General features: G+C 43.2%; 1 protein-coding gene across 3 annotated transcripts in view; it reads right to left on the reverse strand.

The window, feature by feature from the left end:
* LONRF1 (LON peptidase N-terminal domain and ring finger 1) overlaps nt 1-16,481 on the reverse strand; it is a 1,181,374-nt gene that overhangs the window by 862,398 nt on the left and 302,495 nt on the right. For all 3 annotated transcript variants that reach the window (XM_044062498.1, XM_044062495.1, XM_044062496.1), the window contains exon 4: nt 6,268-6,411. In XM_044062498.1, the coding sequence (XP_043918433.1) occupies nt 6,268-6,411 (144 nt within the window). The remainder of the gene's footprint in view (nt 1-6,267; nt 6,412-16,481) is intronic.

Here is a 16,481-nt window from a genome sequence, read left to right on the forward strand (position 1 = left end):
CTGGATGTTGTAGCTGAGTGCTAGGGTCCACAGCTCCAAAGTCATTCTGCATAGGGGGTATGAATGAGTGCCTCCCTGTTTGTTGATGTACCACATGACTGTGGTGTTGTCTGTCCTTATCATCAACTGGCCCTCTTTGAGAAATGGTTTGAACTTTTGGATTGCCAGTTTTACTGCCAGCATTTCTTTTAGGTTGATGTGCAGGTGAAGTTGATCCTGTGTCCACAGTCCTTGCACGCATTTGTCCAGCATGTGGGCCCCCCATCCTAGGTCTGAAGCGTCTGTTGTGATGGTCTGGCTTGCTTGACATCTGCGAAAGGGTAGGCCTGGGTTTGACTGGCATGCCTGAGCCCACCATAGGAACTCCTGTTTTAAGCATGGAATTAGTGGTATTTCTGTTTCCAGGCTGTGTCTGTGTTGGGACCATAAATTCTTTAGGTACCACTGTAGTTTTCTCATATGTAGTCTGGCAAATGGGACCAAGATTATGCATGATGCCATGAAGCCCAAGGCCTGCAGTACTTTTCTTGCTGTTAACTTGTTCAGTTTTGTTAGTGACAAGAAGTAAAGAGGGAGTTCTTTTGTTTTTCTGTAGTTAGGAATGCCATTTGTTTTACTGTGTCCAATTCAGCCCAAGAAAGTCCTTGTTTGGGATGGTATCAGCCTTGACTTTTGTAAATTGACTGTGTATCCCAGTGCTTGTAGCAAGTAAATGACCCTTTGTAAATCTGTTGTCAGCTTGCTTTTGTTGTCCCTTGTAGCAGGCAGTCGTCCAGGTATGGATAAATTTGAATTCCTGTAGTCTGCAATGGGCGATTACTGATGCCAGGCATTTTGTGAATACTCTGGGCAGTAGATAAGCCAAAGGGCAATGCTGAGAATTGATAGTGCTCTGATCCTGCAAGAAATCTGAGGTATCTTCTGCAGATTGGTCGAATGGGGACGTGCAGGTATGCCTCCTTGAGATCTAGAGTTACCAGCCAACACTCCTTGCCCAGCATGGGAAGAAGTTGCTGTAGGGTCAGCATTTTGAATTTTGGGGCAATGATGTATGTATTTAAGGTGGACAGGTCGAGAATTGGTCTCCAACTTTTTTCCTTTCTTGGAACTAGGAATAGTCTGGAGTAGAACCCCTTTCCTTGCTCTGCTGTTGGTACTCTTTCCACAGATCTCATGTTTGCTAACTCCATTATCTGTTGTAGAGCCTCTGTTTTTTGATTTGGAGGTAGATTTGGCATTCCTCTTTTGACTGGTAAAGTGTGGAAGTGGAACCGGTAACCTTGATCTATGGTTTGTAAAATCCACTTGTCTTTTGTTATGTAGTGCCAGTTCTTTGAAAATAAGGTTAACTTTCCGCCTAAAGGAGCTGCTATTTGTTCCCTGGTTTAAGTCACTGTGGTTGTGTTGATGTAGTGGCAGTGGTTGTGTCTGTGCCTCTGTTGTTACCTTGCCACTGTCGTCCTCTGTAGGCACCTCCTCTGGATTGGTTTCTGCCTCTGGGTCGTCTATTCCTGCCCCTTTGAGATCTTGTGCAGTCAGGAAAGGACCAATTTTGGCAGGCCAGTTCCTGCTAAACCTTGGGGTTGAACTTGCAAGAAATCTTTAACCGTTTGAACGGATTTTGCCTTTTCTTCCATTTTCTTCATAACCTGCTGGGCAGGTGTACCAAACAAACTTGTCTTATCCATAGGAGCATCTAGCAACTTAGCTTTAACATGATCCGGTAAAGCTTGCTCCTTTAGCCATGCATGCCTTCTTATCACTGTGCCAGTCATGGCTGATCTAAATGAAGCCTCCAGTGCATCATAGCCACATTTTAAGGAATGGTTACTAACCTGTTGTATGTTATTTACCATTTCTAATACATATTTCTTATCAAGAGATTCATCAGTGGTTAGCTTTTTAGTTAATTGATCAAGCATAAACTCCTGGTATTGTATCATGTGAAACTGACAGTTTAAAGCTCTAGCTGAGAGAGTAGCTGAAGTGTAGACCTTTTACCCCATCTGTCTAATGACCTTGTTTCCCTTTCAGAAGGAATAGGGTTTTAGCTATAGTCGCGCCACTGCCTTGGGACCCTGGGATATAGTTTCGGGTCTGCAAGTGGGGCCTTGTAAAGGTGGTGATGAGTATCTGGCACCCTGTAAAATCTGTCTGGTTTGGCAGGGGCTGCGGGTAAAGAATCTGGAGCGGAGCAGGCATCATTGAAAGCATCATCCACCACAGAGAGAACAGGAGGTATAGCTAAGGGCCTGTGCTGTGGAAGGTGCAGAAAGGTCCTAAGTCTTTTTCTGGAGTCTGAAAAATCCTGTTGCTGCCATTGGAACTGCTCTCATGGCATGTAAGGTTTCCCCAAAGGAGAATTCTTCTGGTGGGGAAGCAGCTGGAATGGATTCTTCAGCATCAGAATCTTCAAAATTGGAGAAAGGAGCCTCTGGCTGGTAAGTTATGTCTGATTCATCAGCAGAATCATCAGAGGACACTGGCTCAGGGGGCTCTGCCCTAGGTCTCTTCTCTGGGGGCTGAGAGGCCCTGTCTGGGTAAGATTGAGATCCTCTAATTAATGAAATTAAATCTTCTGCCAAAGTAAGCATTTGAGAACTAGAAGAGGGCCTGGTTGTGGAGGATTTAACAGGCACTGTTTTAGGAGTCTTGGCTGCTTTAGCCCTGGCGAAGGCCTTAATGGACATGGCTGCTGGAGGCCTAGCTGCATCACGTGCTGGGGTAGAGACATCCAAGGGAATGGTGTCTGATAAGTCAGTGGCAACCACCGTAGTGGATAAAATTTCTGAGGCCGATTCAAGAGTGGTAGCAGGGGCCTCAGTTGTAGAAATAGATTCAGCTGTACTTTGAGCAGTTTTCGGTTTCGCCGAAACCGAGACACTCATGTTTGCTTAACCATGGTTTCAGCCGAAACCGTGGACTGATGTCGGTCTTTATCTTTGCGTTTTGGCAGATTGGGAAGTCGGAGGATCCGACGGCATAATGTACGCAAAATCAGAACCGAAAAACTGTTCTGCAAACTCCGACCGACGCCTAAGCGTTCGTCGGTTGAAAGAAGCACAGGCGAACAGGCTGCTATGGGCTGGGCCTAAAGAAGGCAGACAATGAGAGTGGAAAGCTTTATGAGGTGTTTGTGTCCCACAGGTTAAACAATTATTAACTTTTTCTGACATCGGCTGAGGCAAGAAAGAGTCCCCAACGGGTACTTAGCTTTAGAAGTCTTGGTAGTATTCGGTAGAAGTAATCTCTGGATCCGACCGACCGGCACTTGCGAACAGCTTCTGCTTAGCACGCCCGGGCCCGCGGCAAGAAAGACTGAGGAAAATGGCGTCGGCTGATGCCTTTATACCCGAAGACCAACAGAGATGACGTCGGGTGAAGTGCGACATCAGCGAGCGGACCCGGACTTTGGAATCCGGCCGACTGAAGGGCTGCCTGACGACAGGACAACCTAGTTGTTATGACTGCAGATGCATCCATGAAGGACATCAAGAATAACCTTCAACAAGGTCTAATAACAGGCATACACTGTGTGTCAAAGCCATGGCTTAAAACTCAATATGAAGAAATGCATTATAGTACCTTTTGGGAAGTCTGCCACCTCGGGTAACTATGTAATCAACAATCACCCTTAGAAGTTGAGTCACTAGTCAGGGATCTGGGAACTCATGCAGACAGCAACCTAGCCTTCAACCAAAATGTGTCCAAGGTATTAAGAAAATCCTTCTGTGTTGCCCAACTTATAATTAAGCACATGGCATCTTGATCCAGGGAAGTCATCATAGCACTGTACTCTGCCCTCATCATACCCTTCATAGAGAATAATGCCCCCTTTGGGATGTACCTGACCAGACGCATGCAGCAACTCGCCTGCAAAGGTTCCTTACAAAAAAATAAATAAATACAATGTCCTATGTTGATCACCTCAAAGTCCTGTCTCTTTACTCAGTACTGAGAGGTGATCTTTGCCTGGCATCCAAGGCATACATGGTCCCTATTTTGATAAACCTTTTGCACATACGCAAAACAAACAGCACCAGAACTACTAGATTAAGACATAAATTTTGCTTTTGCAACATAAATAAGACATGTTGGAGAGAGAGAGAGATAGAGAGAGACAGAGATGTTTCTCAAAGAATTCCAATTCTCTGGAACAGGCTTCCCATCAATGTGAAGCGGAGTTCCTTCTATCACTATTTAAGCGTAACCTGGACTAATGGATGGGTAATTGGAAAATCACCCCTGGCCTGGCTCCTATGTCTCTGATGGACAGAGGCAGTCAGTAAATCTCCCCCTGTAAATCACATTTCTGGGTCATATTTGGGTTGCACTGCTAGGCTAATAGGGACTCCAGTAGTCGTTAGCCTAGTACACGCCTATGAACCTAGGAACCTATGACTCATTTCCTACCTTTATAACGGGCACCTATATCTTTGGCTTATACTTCTAAAAGTTTGCACTTCTAAAAGTGACATGACAGAATCCTGGAAGTTGAATTTGTACAGTGATTGTAATTATGATTCCAAAAAAAGTGGGTCTATATCATGTCATCGAATTACAAATAAGTGAATGCTTCTTTGAACACCTATTCAGCAAACATACTATTCATCAAACTAACTTTTCAGTGAAAAGATTCCTAGGGCAAACTGATCATTGGCCACAATCTGGAATTTGCCCTTTTCCCACTGTAGTGCAATCTCAGTGTTGATATATTTAGTTGGGGTGGTGTGGGGGGCACAGCCCCCCACCTGCTTGGTTGTTAAGTTTTATGGTTTTGACAACAGTTTCTTGGGCAAACTACCATTAGTTTGCCCTAGGAAACTTTTCGATGAATATCATGGTCATATCAATAGGTGCTTGACGAAGAAGCATTCACTTAATTGTAATTCAACAATGTGATACAGACCCCGAAAAAGCAGCACTTTGACATTTCTCCAAGGCAAAAAACAAACTTCCCTCTTACTCTGCGCCCCACAGTCTGATCACAAGATTCCGTATGTTTTTCAAATGACAATGGCTTCAAAGATGTGTCTTAAACTAACAAAATTACCCTGTGCGATACCTATGCTCATTTCTCTAGTCCTTGAGGCAAATGTTTCTCCTTCTTTCCCACAGCACAGTATCCATATTCTTTCTCTGACAATTAGAAAGGAGAAAGGGGTTCACAGTGCCCTGGACAAATTACTTCCAGTTAATACAAATGCCATCCTGGGTCTCGCCGATAAACAGGCAATGCATAGTGTGACTAACCTGGCAAACAGAAATAAACAAAATGCTGAAAAGACCTGTACTCTAAATGAATTTTCCTTGGGTCACCTGAGTTTTGGTAGCAAATATGATTGGGGCAGAAAAACATAACCAGAAATGTCTTTTTAACAGGTTAACATAAACTGCAAACATACAACACATTTACCCAAGTCTGATCATGACTACCTTTGCTTGCATTTTGCATGACTGACCAATGCATCTAAATAAACCACAGTTTCCAGACTGCCGTGAAAGCAGACATCTATACAGAGTGGATTTTGTCTGTTTTATTAATAAAATGCTCACACAAACCTGCCTAAAATTCAGTTATGTCCTACAGTGGTCTCAGTCATAGTTTTGAAAAACAGACATGGAAAAGTAAATGTAACAGCTGGGTTATTATGCTGAGAGCTTCTATTTTCCTAATTAAAACCGGCAACCACTACAGTGCCACAAGTTACTTCTCACTGTATGTAAAAAATATATAAAGCACAACCAGGACACAAGCACAGGCTGCATGGAAAAAGTAGAGGCTTGAATTAATACAGTAGTAGATTATTTCGACAGAATTCTTCACTGTCTTTCTCTTGAAATTATCCTGTATCCTGAAGAATAGGAGGTTCTTGTGCACATCTACTATTTTCATTTCATCTCAGCATAAAACCTCACTTTATAAAGAAGCATTACTGTTAACCATACCTCATTCTGAAATTTTTATTAAATGGCCACCAGTGGGTCAAGCAGGTACCACCATACTAAAAAGGTACTTTATGGTAGGCAATTCATCATTTTACTAACTCTCTCAAGGTATGACACATGCAGTACAGAGCCCAGAAAGGAAGACTACACATATGTTGAAGCAGGGCGTAGCAGTCACTATTTTTGTCAAAATGATGTTAATTGCTCAACTGTTACTGCATGCATTACATTACAATTCATTAAAAATAAATCCAAATACTTGTGCTCTTTAAAATACAAGTTAAAGCATCCCAAGACGTTTTTTTTTTTTTTTTTTACCATGTAAGAATGCATGTGGCTGCTGCCTTCTTCAGGTTGATGTATTAGAGGCATTTTACTTCTAATGTGTGGTGAAATCCGAACAGATCCTTGTAGACCTTCTTTCACATTCTCAGAAACTGGAGACAGCAGATCACACAATATCTGAGCACAAAAATCACATCTGGTTAGTTTACAGGAAGCAGTACACCATGCACTGCATTACAAGCTTATTTCAAAACACTATCAAAAGTAATAATTACAGTACAAAACTATAACATCATAAAAACTCTTGTCACAATGATTAGATGAGTAGGACTAAAAAGGCACTATATAAGCACCAGTACTGACACACAAATATGCAAAGTCTCAAAACTAATCCAAAAAACAATAATCACAGCTATCTTGCCAACAACTCGGCAAAATTCTGTCAGCTGTCCTGGGCCCTGCCCAGACTGAAACCATGCTGTGTATGTTTGAGCCTCTGCTACCACTCCCCACAGTTGCCAGCAGATGTACTGAATACCTCTGAATATATGATGTGACAGAGAAGATCACTTCCTATTCATATCTTCACGCCAAACTGCATGTAGCCCAGGGCATGCTGTGTCCCTCCTTCCTAGAAATACCCTGACTTACCAGCTACCTGCCTGAGGGACAGTACTTGAGTTGCGGGGCATTTCCTGCTTCCTCCATTCAAAATTACTAAGTTGGCCTTGACCTTTCACACTCAATTTTCCCTGGCGAGCTCTTTTAACTTCTGGGTCTGCTTCTTATGTTTGTTGGGTGTAGTCAGAGTTTAGTGCTTTGTGCTGTGGAGGAAGTTTTCTTCATGCTCTTCCTTTAACCCAACAGCTTACAGCGGGCTGAAAGAAACAGTAATGAGCTAAACAGACATTTAATGTTATTTTATATTACCAAAAACAGCTAAACAACTCCAAAGAACAAAGTAAAAGTGAAAAAGCAGCAAACCAAAGACCAGGAAGGAACCGGACCACAAAACGTATAATGCTTTGTTCGTTTAAAACACCACGAACTTCATCATAATACATACAAAAACTTGAAACCACCCATTAAATACTTGTCATATGGTCAATGGTACTGGTGCTGCCCTGATGAAAATGCTGGGTGCCCATTATAAATGTAACATTACTAACTTAAAAATTGACATGGAAACTTTGGCCTTGATAGTTAGGGGGTCCAAATGTTTCCAGCGCTTTTCTACTTTATATGAAGGTATTTCCATCAAAGTAGATAAGCAGAGGGCAACCATTAATAGGAAACAAAGAAAACTGAAGAGAGACTTGGTTGCCTATAAATATAAGACTGCCTATCCTTTACCTAAACGTTTAACATCAGTACAAACTGTGAAACCAACTGGTGCATTTGACAGTAATAATGGTCTTACAGAGGGAGTTGCTTCTACGTCTGTTTCTAGTCAGTGCGATGTTGGCAATACGAATGTTGTTAATAATTCTCCCAATGTTGGTACTACTACGTCCACAATGAATGGACCTTTTTTAGTGGGCAAATCAGGGGTGCAGAGAACCCCGAGGTGGTCGAAAGATGTTCAGGCAACACACAAGAAGAAACAAGGGAAGAAAGGGAACAACAGCAACAGAAACAACAAAAAGCACTTAAATTTTTGTATAGACTTTTTAAATTTGTCTGATGTAAACTTAACAGATGACACCTACAAGGTGTTAAAACGCAGCTTTACATTTATTCCTTCCAACAAAGTGAATGTAGTAAATTTGTTTGTGGATTTTAAGTTATACTTAAGAAAGTTGAATTTGAAGTTCATTTTTGATGGTCTGTCTACATCTGTTTTACCCACAGAACAATGTAAATGTAGAAGTACTTATAATCCTGCCTTATGCTCTTCCTTACAAGTTTTTGGTACACTATGTGAACAGCATTTTAGGGACATTAGTAGATGGTCCCACGGTACTGATAATCTTACTCGGGGAGAGAGGAAAGCATTAACTGACTTAACTACTAACAAGGATCTGAGCAGTAATGAAGGCAGATAAGGGTGGGGCCCTAGTCATTAACACGATGAACATATGCTATGCTTTAATTTTTGAGTGACCATAGAAACTGCAAACAGATCAATATAAATGAAGTTTTATTGTGCTTCAAGCATAGTGACGCTATTATTTGATTTGTTTTGTCAAAATAATATTGGACACACAGTATACGTGTTTTTACAAGTTGAACATCCAAAGTTAACAGTTCTCTTTGGTATTCCTAAAGTCCGCAAATGCAGAAGCCCCCCCACCCACCCTCTTTCAGACCCATAGTGTCAGCAGCATACTCCAACACTGAACCAATTTCTATTTGGTTAGATAAAATTTTGAACCCTATTGTTTAAAGTTCAAGTTTTTACTTAAAAGATTCATGGCATCTATTAGAGTTGTTAAGTGAATTTAATTTAGATTTTTTTTTTTTGTGTGGCAAGGGAACCTTGACAGTTTCCAGTTATTCTTGCAAGATCTGAATTGTTCAACCAGTTTTTTGAACTTTACCCGGGGGGGATACTCATCTGGAACTACTTGACAGTTATAGTTTCAGTAGTAGTATCCATAGGAAGTCTACTTTTGTCAAACAGTACCTGCACAGGGACAGTCATCACCCCCAACATATGAAAAGAGGGGTTGTCAAGGGACAGCTTATAAGGCTGAGTCGTTTGATCAGTGAAGATTCTGTTTTTGATGGTGAAGTTAACAAATTGACTGGATTTTTTATAGCCAGGGGATATGACTTGTTTTGGTACGCAACATTGTTAAGTTATAACTCTCAGACAGTTTAGCTAGTCCCATATTGAGAGGCAATTTTAGTGTAGCAAATAGGGTGAATCAAAACAACAAGGTGTTTGAACTGTCCTTCCCATTGCCCATTTCAGATGGAATGGACATTATTAGGCGTGTTAAGGAAAATTGGAAGGTGTTGCTTGGACATTCTGAACTGGTGAAAGTACTGGGTAATTCGTTTACTTATAAAAAGGTATGTAACATAAGAAGCATACTTGAAAGTACTTCTAAGGCATCACATAATGGGGTCAAAGACTCTGTTGGGACTTTTGCTTGTGGACATTGCAGGCAATGTAGATACATAGCCAATTCAGGTTCTGTTGAGTTGAAACATTTCAAAAAAGTTATTTGGGCAAAGGACAGGTTTACATGCGACTCTGTGGGTATTGTTTATCTCGCAGTATGTAATTCTTGTACCAGTGCCAAAGGGCAATGCTGAGAATTGATAATGCTCTGATCCTGCAAGAAATCTGAGGTGTCTTCTGCAACTTTGTCGAATAGGGACATGCAGGTATGCCTCCTTGAGATCTAGAGTCACCAGCCAAGACTCCTTGCCCAGCATGGGAAGAAGTTGCTGTAGAGTCAGCATTTTGAATTTTGGCACAATGAGGTAAGTATTCAGTGCGGACAAATCGAGAATAGGCCTCCATTGATTTTGGACTGCAGTGGCAAAGCCAGCTCTGGATTTAGAAAAAATTGGCAAGTGGTAATGCTTGGTGAAGGTACGTACAGAACTCCAGGTAGCAGCTTATAGGATGTCCCTGGTAGAGACACCTCTGAGAAAGACTGTAGAGGTAGATGCAGCCCTGGTTGAATGTGGTCTTATCCCCTGTGGGGTAGGTTTTCCATGGTGCTTATAGGAGAAATGAATGCGCTGGCATATTCACTTAGAAATGTTTGCTTTGAAATGGCCTACCCCTCTGCCCCTGCAACAAATGCAACTAGCAGTTGTTCAGATATCCTGAGAGGCTTAGTCCTGTCCAAGTAAAATCTAAGTTGTCTGTGCACATCCAAGGAGTGCAGTATTATTTCCCCTTTGTTCTGTGGATTAGAAAAGAAGGTTGGCAAATGAATGGATTGATTAAGTGCCACACTGGATACCACCTTAAGCATGAAGGAGGGATGGTCCTGAGGGACACCCTGTCAGCATGAAAGATGATGAAAGGCTCCACTGCCATGAGGGCCTGTAATTCAGACACCCTTCTTGCTGAAGTGATGGCTAGAAGGAAGGCTGTTTTCCAAGAAAGGAATTTCAACCCTGCATTTGCAGCTGGCTCAAAGGGAGGTACAGTGAGCTTTTCCAATACAAAGTTAAGGTCCCAGGCTGGAGTAGGGGCTCTCCTGGATGGTCTTAAGTTTTTGGCCCCTCTGAGGAATTGCTTCAGCAGTGGATGGGAGAAGAGGGGTGGTTCTGTATTGTAATGAGCTGAAATGGCTGAGGCATGAATTTTTATGGAGGAAAAGAAAAGGCCCTTGTGAAGCATCACAGTTAAGTACTGAAGAATATGGGGTAAATTGGGTGCTGCGGTGCCCATCCCCTGAGTTTGGCTCCAGGAGCAGAATCTTTTCCATTTTTCAGCATAGGATTTTCTAGTACTAGGCCTCCTTGCCTGCAGAATGACATCCATTACTTGCTTACTTATGGTAACGGAGAGATCAGGTAATTAGCCAGGCTGCCAGGTTCAGGGATTGAAGCTGTGGGTGCAGAATCTGGCCCTCCTGCTGGGACAGCAGGGCAGGGGTCTCAGGCAGGTGCCATGGTGCCAGCAGTGGCACACTGCACAAGAGGGGGTACCAGTGCTGGCGTGGCCAGTCTGGTGCAATCAGTATTGTCCTTGGTTTGTCCTGTTTGATCTTTAGTAGTACCTTGGAGAGGAGAGGCAGTAGGGGAAAGGCATAAACTTTTCAGGTGAAGGACAGGGCATCCACTTTCCATGCTTGTTTGTGGGGAATCCTTGTGCAGACTTTTTCCAATTGGTAGTTCTGGGGGGAGGCAAATAGGTCTATCTCTGGGCTCCCCCATTTTTTCTCAACATGTTGAATATCTTTGGTTCCAGTTTCTACCCGTGTGGGTCCATGAGATTTCTGCTTGGGTCATCTGCCAGTGTATTTAGCTTTCCTGGCAGGAATTGAGCCTGTAGGGTGCACTTGGTAGCTCAATGCTGTGTTCCACAGAGACATGGCTAGTCTGCAAAGAGTGTATGAGTGGGTCCCCCCATGCTTGTTTATGTACCACATAACAGTGGTGTTGTCCGTCTTTACCAATAATTGTCGTGAAAGAATGTGGTCCTTGAAGGCTGTCAGAGCATTCTGTACAGCTAACATTTCTTTTTGATTGATATGCAGATGCATTTGATTTGGGTTCCATTTGCTCTGAATGCACTACCCTGCCAAGTGAGCCCCCCATGCATAGTCTGATGCATCTGTTAGAGTTTGGGTGGCAGGGGGTAGAGTAAATGGGAGTCCCTTGTTTTGGTAGCAGGCCTCTGCCCACCAAAGGAACTCTGCCTGTAGACAAGGTATGATAGGAATCATTGCTTCTAGATCCTGAGAATGTTGACACCATAGGCTTTTTAGATATCATTGTAGTTGCCTCACATGCAGAATTGCATATGGAATTAGTAGAATGCAAGAGGCCATGAACCCTAGGGCTTGCAGTATTTTCCTTGCAGATAGCTGGGTCTTTGTGGCCAGTAGTTTGAAGTAGACTGTCAAATGAGCTTGTTTCTCTGGCGTGAGGTAGGCCATCTGGGAAGTTGTATTCAAGTTTGCTCTCAGGAATACAATTTGTTGGCAGGGTACAAGATGTGATTTCTTTTCGTTTATGATGTACCCCAGAGACGTTAGCAATTTCTTTACAAATGCCAGATGATTTAATAGTATGCCCTGGCTTTCTGCCTGAATTAGACAATCGTCCAGGTATGGATATATCTGAATATTTATTTGCCTGCAAAATGCAATGACTGGAGCTAGGCACTTTGTGAATACCCTGGGCGCAGCACATAAGCCAAAGGGCAGTGCAAAGAACTGATAGTGCATGTAGCCTGCTCTGAAGCGTAGGTATCTTCTGCAAGATTCCCTTATTGGGATGTGCAGGTAGGCTTCCTTTAAATCCAGTGTTGCCAACCAGGCATATTTGCCTAGCATGGGAAGCAGCTGATGAAGAGTTAGCATCTTGAATTCTGGGATTACCAAAAATGTGTTTAGGTAAGACAGGTCCAGGATAGGATGCCAGGAACTGACTTTTCTGGGTACCAGGAAAAGTCTTGAGTAGAAACCTTGCCCCCATTCTTCTTCTGGGACAGGATGAATAGCCCTGATGCTTAACAGAGAGAGAACTTGCTTTTGAGCCTTTGCCCACTGATTTGGGGGTAGGTATGGCCAACTGTTTGGGGTTGCTAAGGAGTGGAAGTGGAATCTGTATCCTTTGGAAACTATACTTAAAACCTATTGGTCCTGGGTAATGAGTTCCCAATTTTTTGCATGCAAGGCAATCTTTCTCCCCTAAAGGAACAGTCAGTTGAGCAGAGCTTGGAAGGTTTAAACTTAAGTCACTGACACAGTTTACCATAGGGCGGAGTCTTACTACTCCTGCTTTGGAAGTGGTAGCCCCCCACTGCTTAGGCCTGCGAGTACCTTGGGACTGAAGCCTGGGTGTTCTGCAGGTTCTGGGTTTGGACTGAGAAGGCCTGGAAGAGGCAGGAAAGGACCAATTCTTAGAGGGCCAATGCCTACTAAATCTGGAAGGCTGTACTTGTAAAAAATCTTTAACAGTTTGCAGAGATTTAGCTTTTTACTCCATCTTTTTAAGTACTACTTCTGCTTTGTTGCCAAACAGGCGGTCTTGGTTTAAGGGAGCATCCAGTAATTTAGCCTTAACATGATCTGGCAAAGATCGCTCCTTAAGCCAAGCATGCCTTCTAAGTACAGACCCAGTGACAGCAGCCCTGCAAGATGCCTCTAATGAATCAAAACCACATTGCAAAGTATGTTTTCCAACTTGTTCAGCAGAATGCATTAAGTCCTGCAAATCTTTATTTTCAGCACAGTCAGGAATCAACATAATTTTCTGTTTAAGCAATCCAGTAATATGCTGCTGATACTTTATCATATGAAACTGGCAGTTTAAGGCCCTAACGGCCAAGGTTGCAGAAGTGTATACCTTCTTACCCCATCTATCCAGCACCCTGGAATCTCTATCAGAGGGAGGTAGGATTTTTGGCAGTAGTAGCCTTAATGCCCTTGGGTCCCTGTGAAATGGTCTCAGGATCCGCAGTAGGATTTCTAAAGAGGAACTTGTGAGAGTCTGGTACGCTGTAATACCCATCAGGTTTTCTGGGAGCAGGAGGTAAAGAGTCAGGGGCCAGGCTAGATTCCGAGAAGGCATTATCTACAATATCCAGTACAGGAGGGATAGCTAAAGGCCTGTGTTGAGGCAGGAGTAAGAATTCCTTAAGCCTCTTTTTAGAGTCAGAGTAATCCTGGCTTTCCCAGCGAAAATGCTCCCTAAGAGTATGCAAGGTTTCACCAAAAGAGAAATCCTCTGGAGGGGAAGCAGAGGGAATGGCGTCCTCTGCATCAGAATCCTCATAGGTAGATAAGGGCAAATCCTGGTCATCAGAGAAAACAGAAATTTCAGAATCCTGATCAGAAGAATCCGAAAGAAAATTAGTCCTAGGTCTCTTAGAGGGGTAAAGTTGTCTTCCCCTGATTAGAGTAATAAGGTCTTCGGCCATTGTTATAATTTGTTTTTTGGCATAGGGGCCTGACCATGCGGTCTGGGTGTCCGTTTTCTAGGCATGGATCGAGTTTTAGGCCTTGAAGAAAATGGCGTCGATTTAATATGCGAGTCAGTAGGTCTGAATACACCCTCGGAAGCCAGTGCCTGCATAGCAGCTCAGGACCCTTCCAAGGTAGAGACATCCGCAGGTTCCACAGTTGAAGTAGCATCTCGCGGCATACCGGACTCCGAATGGGTCTCAGTAGAGGCCTGTGAATCTGAAATAGTGGGTATCAGGGGCTGCGAAAGCACCTCACCGAGTACAGGCGAACTGGCAACTAGCTTAGGAAAAGCGTCACCGGCAGCTTTGGACCTATGCAGTCTGTCTCTGTCTTTATCTTTGCATTTTTTTGGAATGTCGGTAGTTGGGTGGCTTACCGATGCCATTTTTGGAAAATTGAACCAAGTACCAAAATATTTGGATGCATAAATGAACCGATGACGAATAGTACGAGGTTTGAATAAGGCACAAAACCGACAACGAGGCACATCGTGGTCTGGGCCTAAGCAAGGACTTGCAGTACGAATGAAAATCTTTATGAGGTATTTGCTTTCCACAAGAAATACAATTGTTAACTTTTACTGACATCGGTTTAGAGCAAGAAAAAGGATCCCCAACGGGGTACTTAGCTTAGTTGAAGACTTCGGATCTGAAACTCGAAAATGAAAATTTCAGGAGTCAGCCGACCGGCACTTGCGAACTGCTTCTGCTTCGGGCACCATATGGCAAGAAAGACTAATGTAATGGCGTCGGCTGCATGCTTTATACCCCTGACTACCTGACGTCATGGAAGATGAGACAGCAACCGACGCTGGACCCAAGACTTTGATAATCAGGCAGACTGAGGGCTACTGCAAGCAGATAACCAAATGTGATGACTGCAACAGTGAAACACAAAGAACATCATCCTCTATACGTCCATCAGAGAAAAGCACAGGCAGAAAGTACAGTTTTGTACCTACCATAAATGTAGATGTCCGATAGGTATGCATCTGCAGTCATCACATATGGGTTGTCCTGCCTCAGGCAGCCCTTCGGTCGGCCTGATTCCAAAGTCTGGGTCTGGCGTCGGCTGAAGTCGCCCTTCCCAACGCCAGAGCCTGGGGAATAAAAGCGTCAGCCGACGCCATCTTCCTCAGTTTTTCTTGCCCCAGATGCCCTCAAAGGAAGGCTAAATTTGGAGAAATGCAATAAATTCCAAACATGCACTAAAATATATATACATATATAAAAACAAATACACCATAATAGATATCCCCAGCTAGCTATAAGAGGGGAATGTACCCAAGAAATACCACAGAGGGGAAGGAGGGAGGGTAAACCTGACTGCAGATGCATACCTATCGGACATCTACATTTATGGTAGGTACAAAACTGTACTATGTCCTTCAAGGATGCATCTGCAGTCATCACATATGGGTAGAATACCATAGCCAATCTGGGGGTGGAGGATCTATGTAAAGGATGGTGTAGATAGAATGCCCTGCAGGACTGCCGTAGCAAAGCCTGCTCTGGATCTGGAATATAAAGGTAAGTTGTAATGCTTGGAAAATGTATGCACGGAGCTCCATGTAGCAGCTTCTAAAATGTCCTTGATAGCCACCCCTCTTAAGAAGGCTGTGGAGGTGTCTGTGGCTCTGGTTGAATGAGGTCTAATGTTAGCTGGCACAGTTTTTCCATGAAAGGAGTAACAGAAACAAATGCAATTCCCTATCCATTTTGAAATTGTCTGCTTTGAAATTGCTTTTCCTTGTGCAACAGCAGCATATGCTACAAACAACTGGTCAGTTTTTCTGCAATTTTTAGTTCTGTCCAAGTAGTAGCGCAACTGTCTGTTTATGTCCAGAGTGTGCAGAAGCTTTTCCCCTTTTTGTGGATTTGGAAAGAAGGTAGGCAGGTAAATAGCTTGGTTTAATGAGACTCTAGATACCACCTTTGGCATAAATGAAGGATTGGTTCTCAATGAAACTCTGTCTTGATGAAAAAAAAGAAATGGCTGTACTGCCATGAGGGCCTGTAACTCAGATACTCTTCTTGCTGAGGTTATGGCCAGAAGGAAGGCAGTCTTCCAAGAGAGGAGCTGTAGTTCTGCAGATGCTGCTGGTTCAAAGGGAGGCAGTGTTAGTTTTTCCAACACGAAGTTAAGGTCCCAAGTAGGCAGTGGTGGTTTCCTTGGAGGATTGATGTTTTTAATTCCTCTTAGAAACTGTCTTAGCAGAGGATGAGAGAAAACAGGTGGATCAGTATTGTACTCTGCTGAAATTGCTGAAACATGAATTGTAATGGAAGAGTAAGACAGGCCATTGTGGAGCATTTCTGCCAAATATTCCAGGATATGTGCCATGTTCATAACTGTTGCATCTAGGCCCTTTGAGGTGCTCCAGGTGTGAAATCTTTTCCATTTTGCTGAGTATGCCTTTCTTGTGGAAGGCCTGCGAGCTTCCATGATGATATCCTTCACTCTCTTGGATAGCTTATCCTGGTGATGAGTCAAGGTATTTTCCAGGCAGCTAGTTGTAATGTTTTCAGGTTGGAATGCAGAGTTTTGTAATTGTGCTGTGTCAGGAGAAGCGGCCATTGTGGCAGAAGCCATGGTTTTGTCTGCGACATGCTCTTTAGCAATGGGTACCAGTGCTGTCTT

This window comes from Protopterus annectens, chromosome 2.part1 (genome assembly GCF_019279795.1).
Source record: "Protopterus annectens isolate FY-2018-M chromosome 2.part1, PAN1.0, whole genome shotgun sequence".
NCBI lineage: Eukaryota > Metazoa > Chordata > Ceratodontiformes > Protopteridae > Protopterus > Protopterus annectens.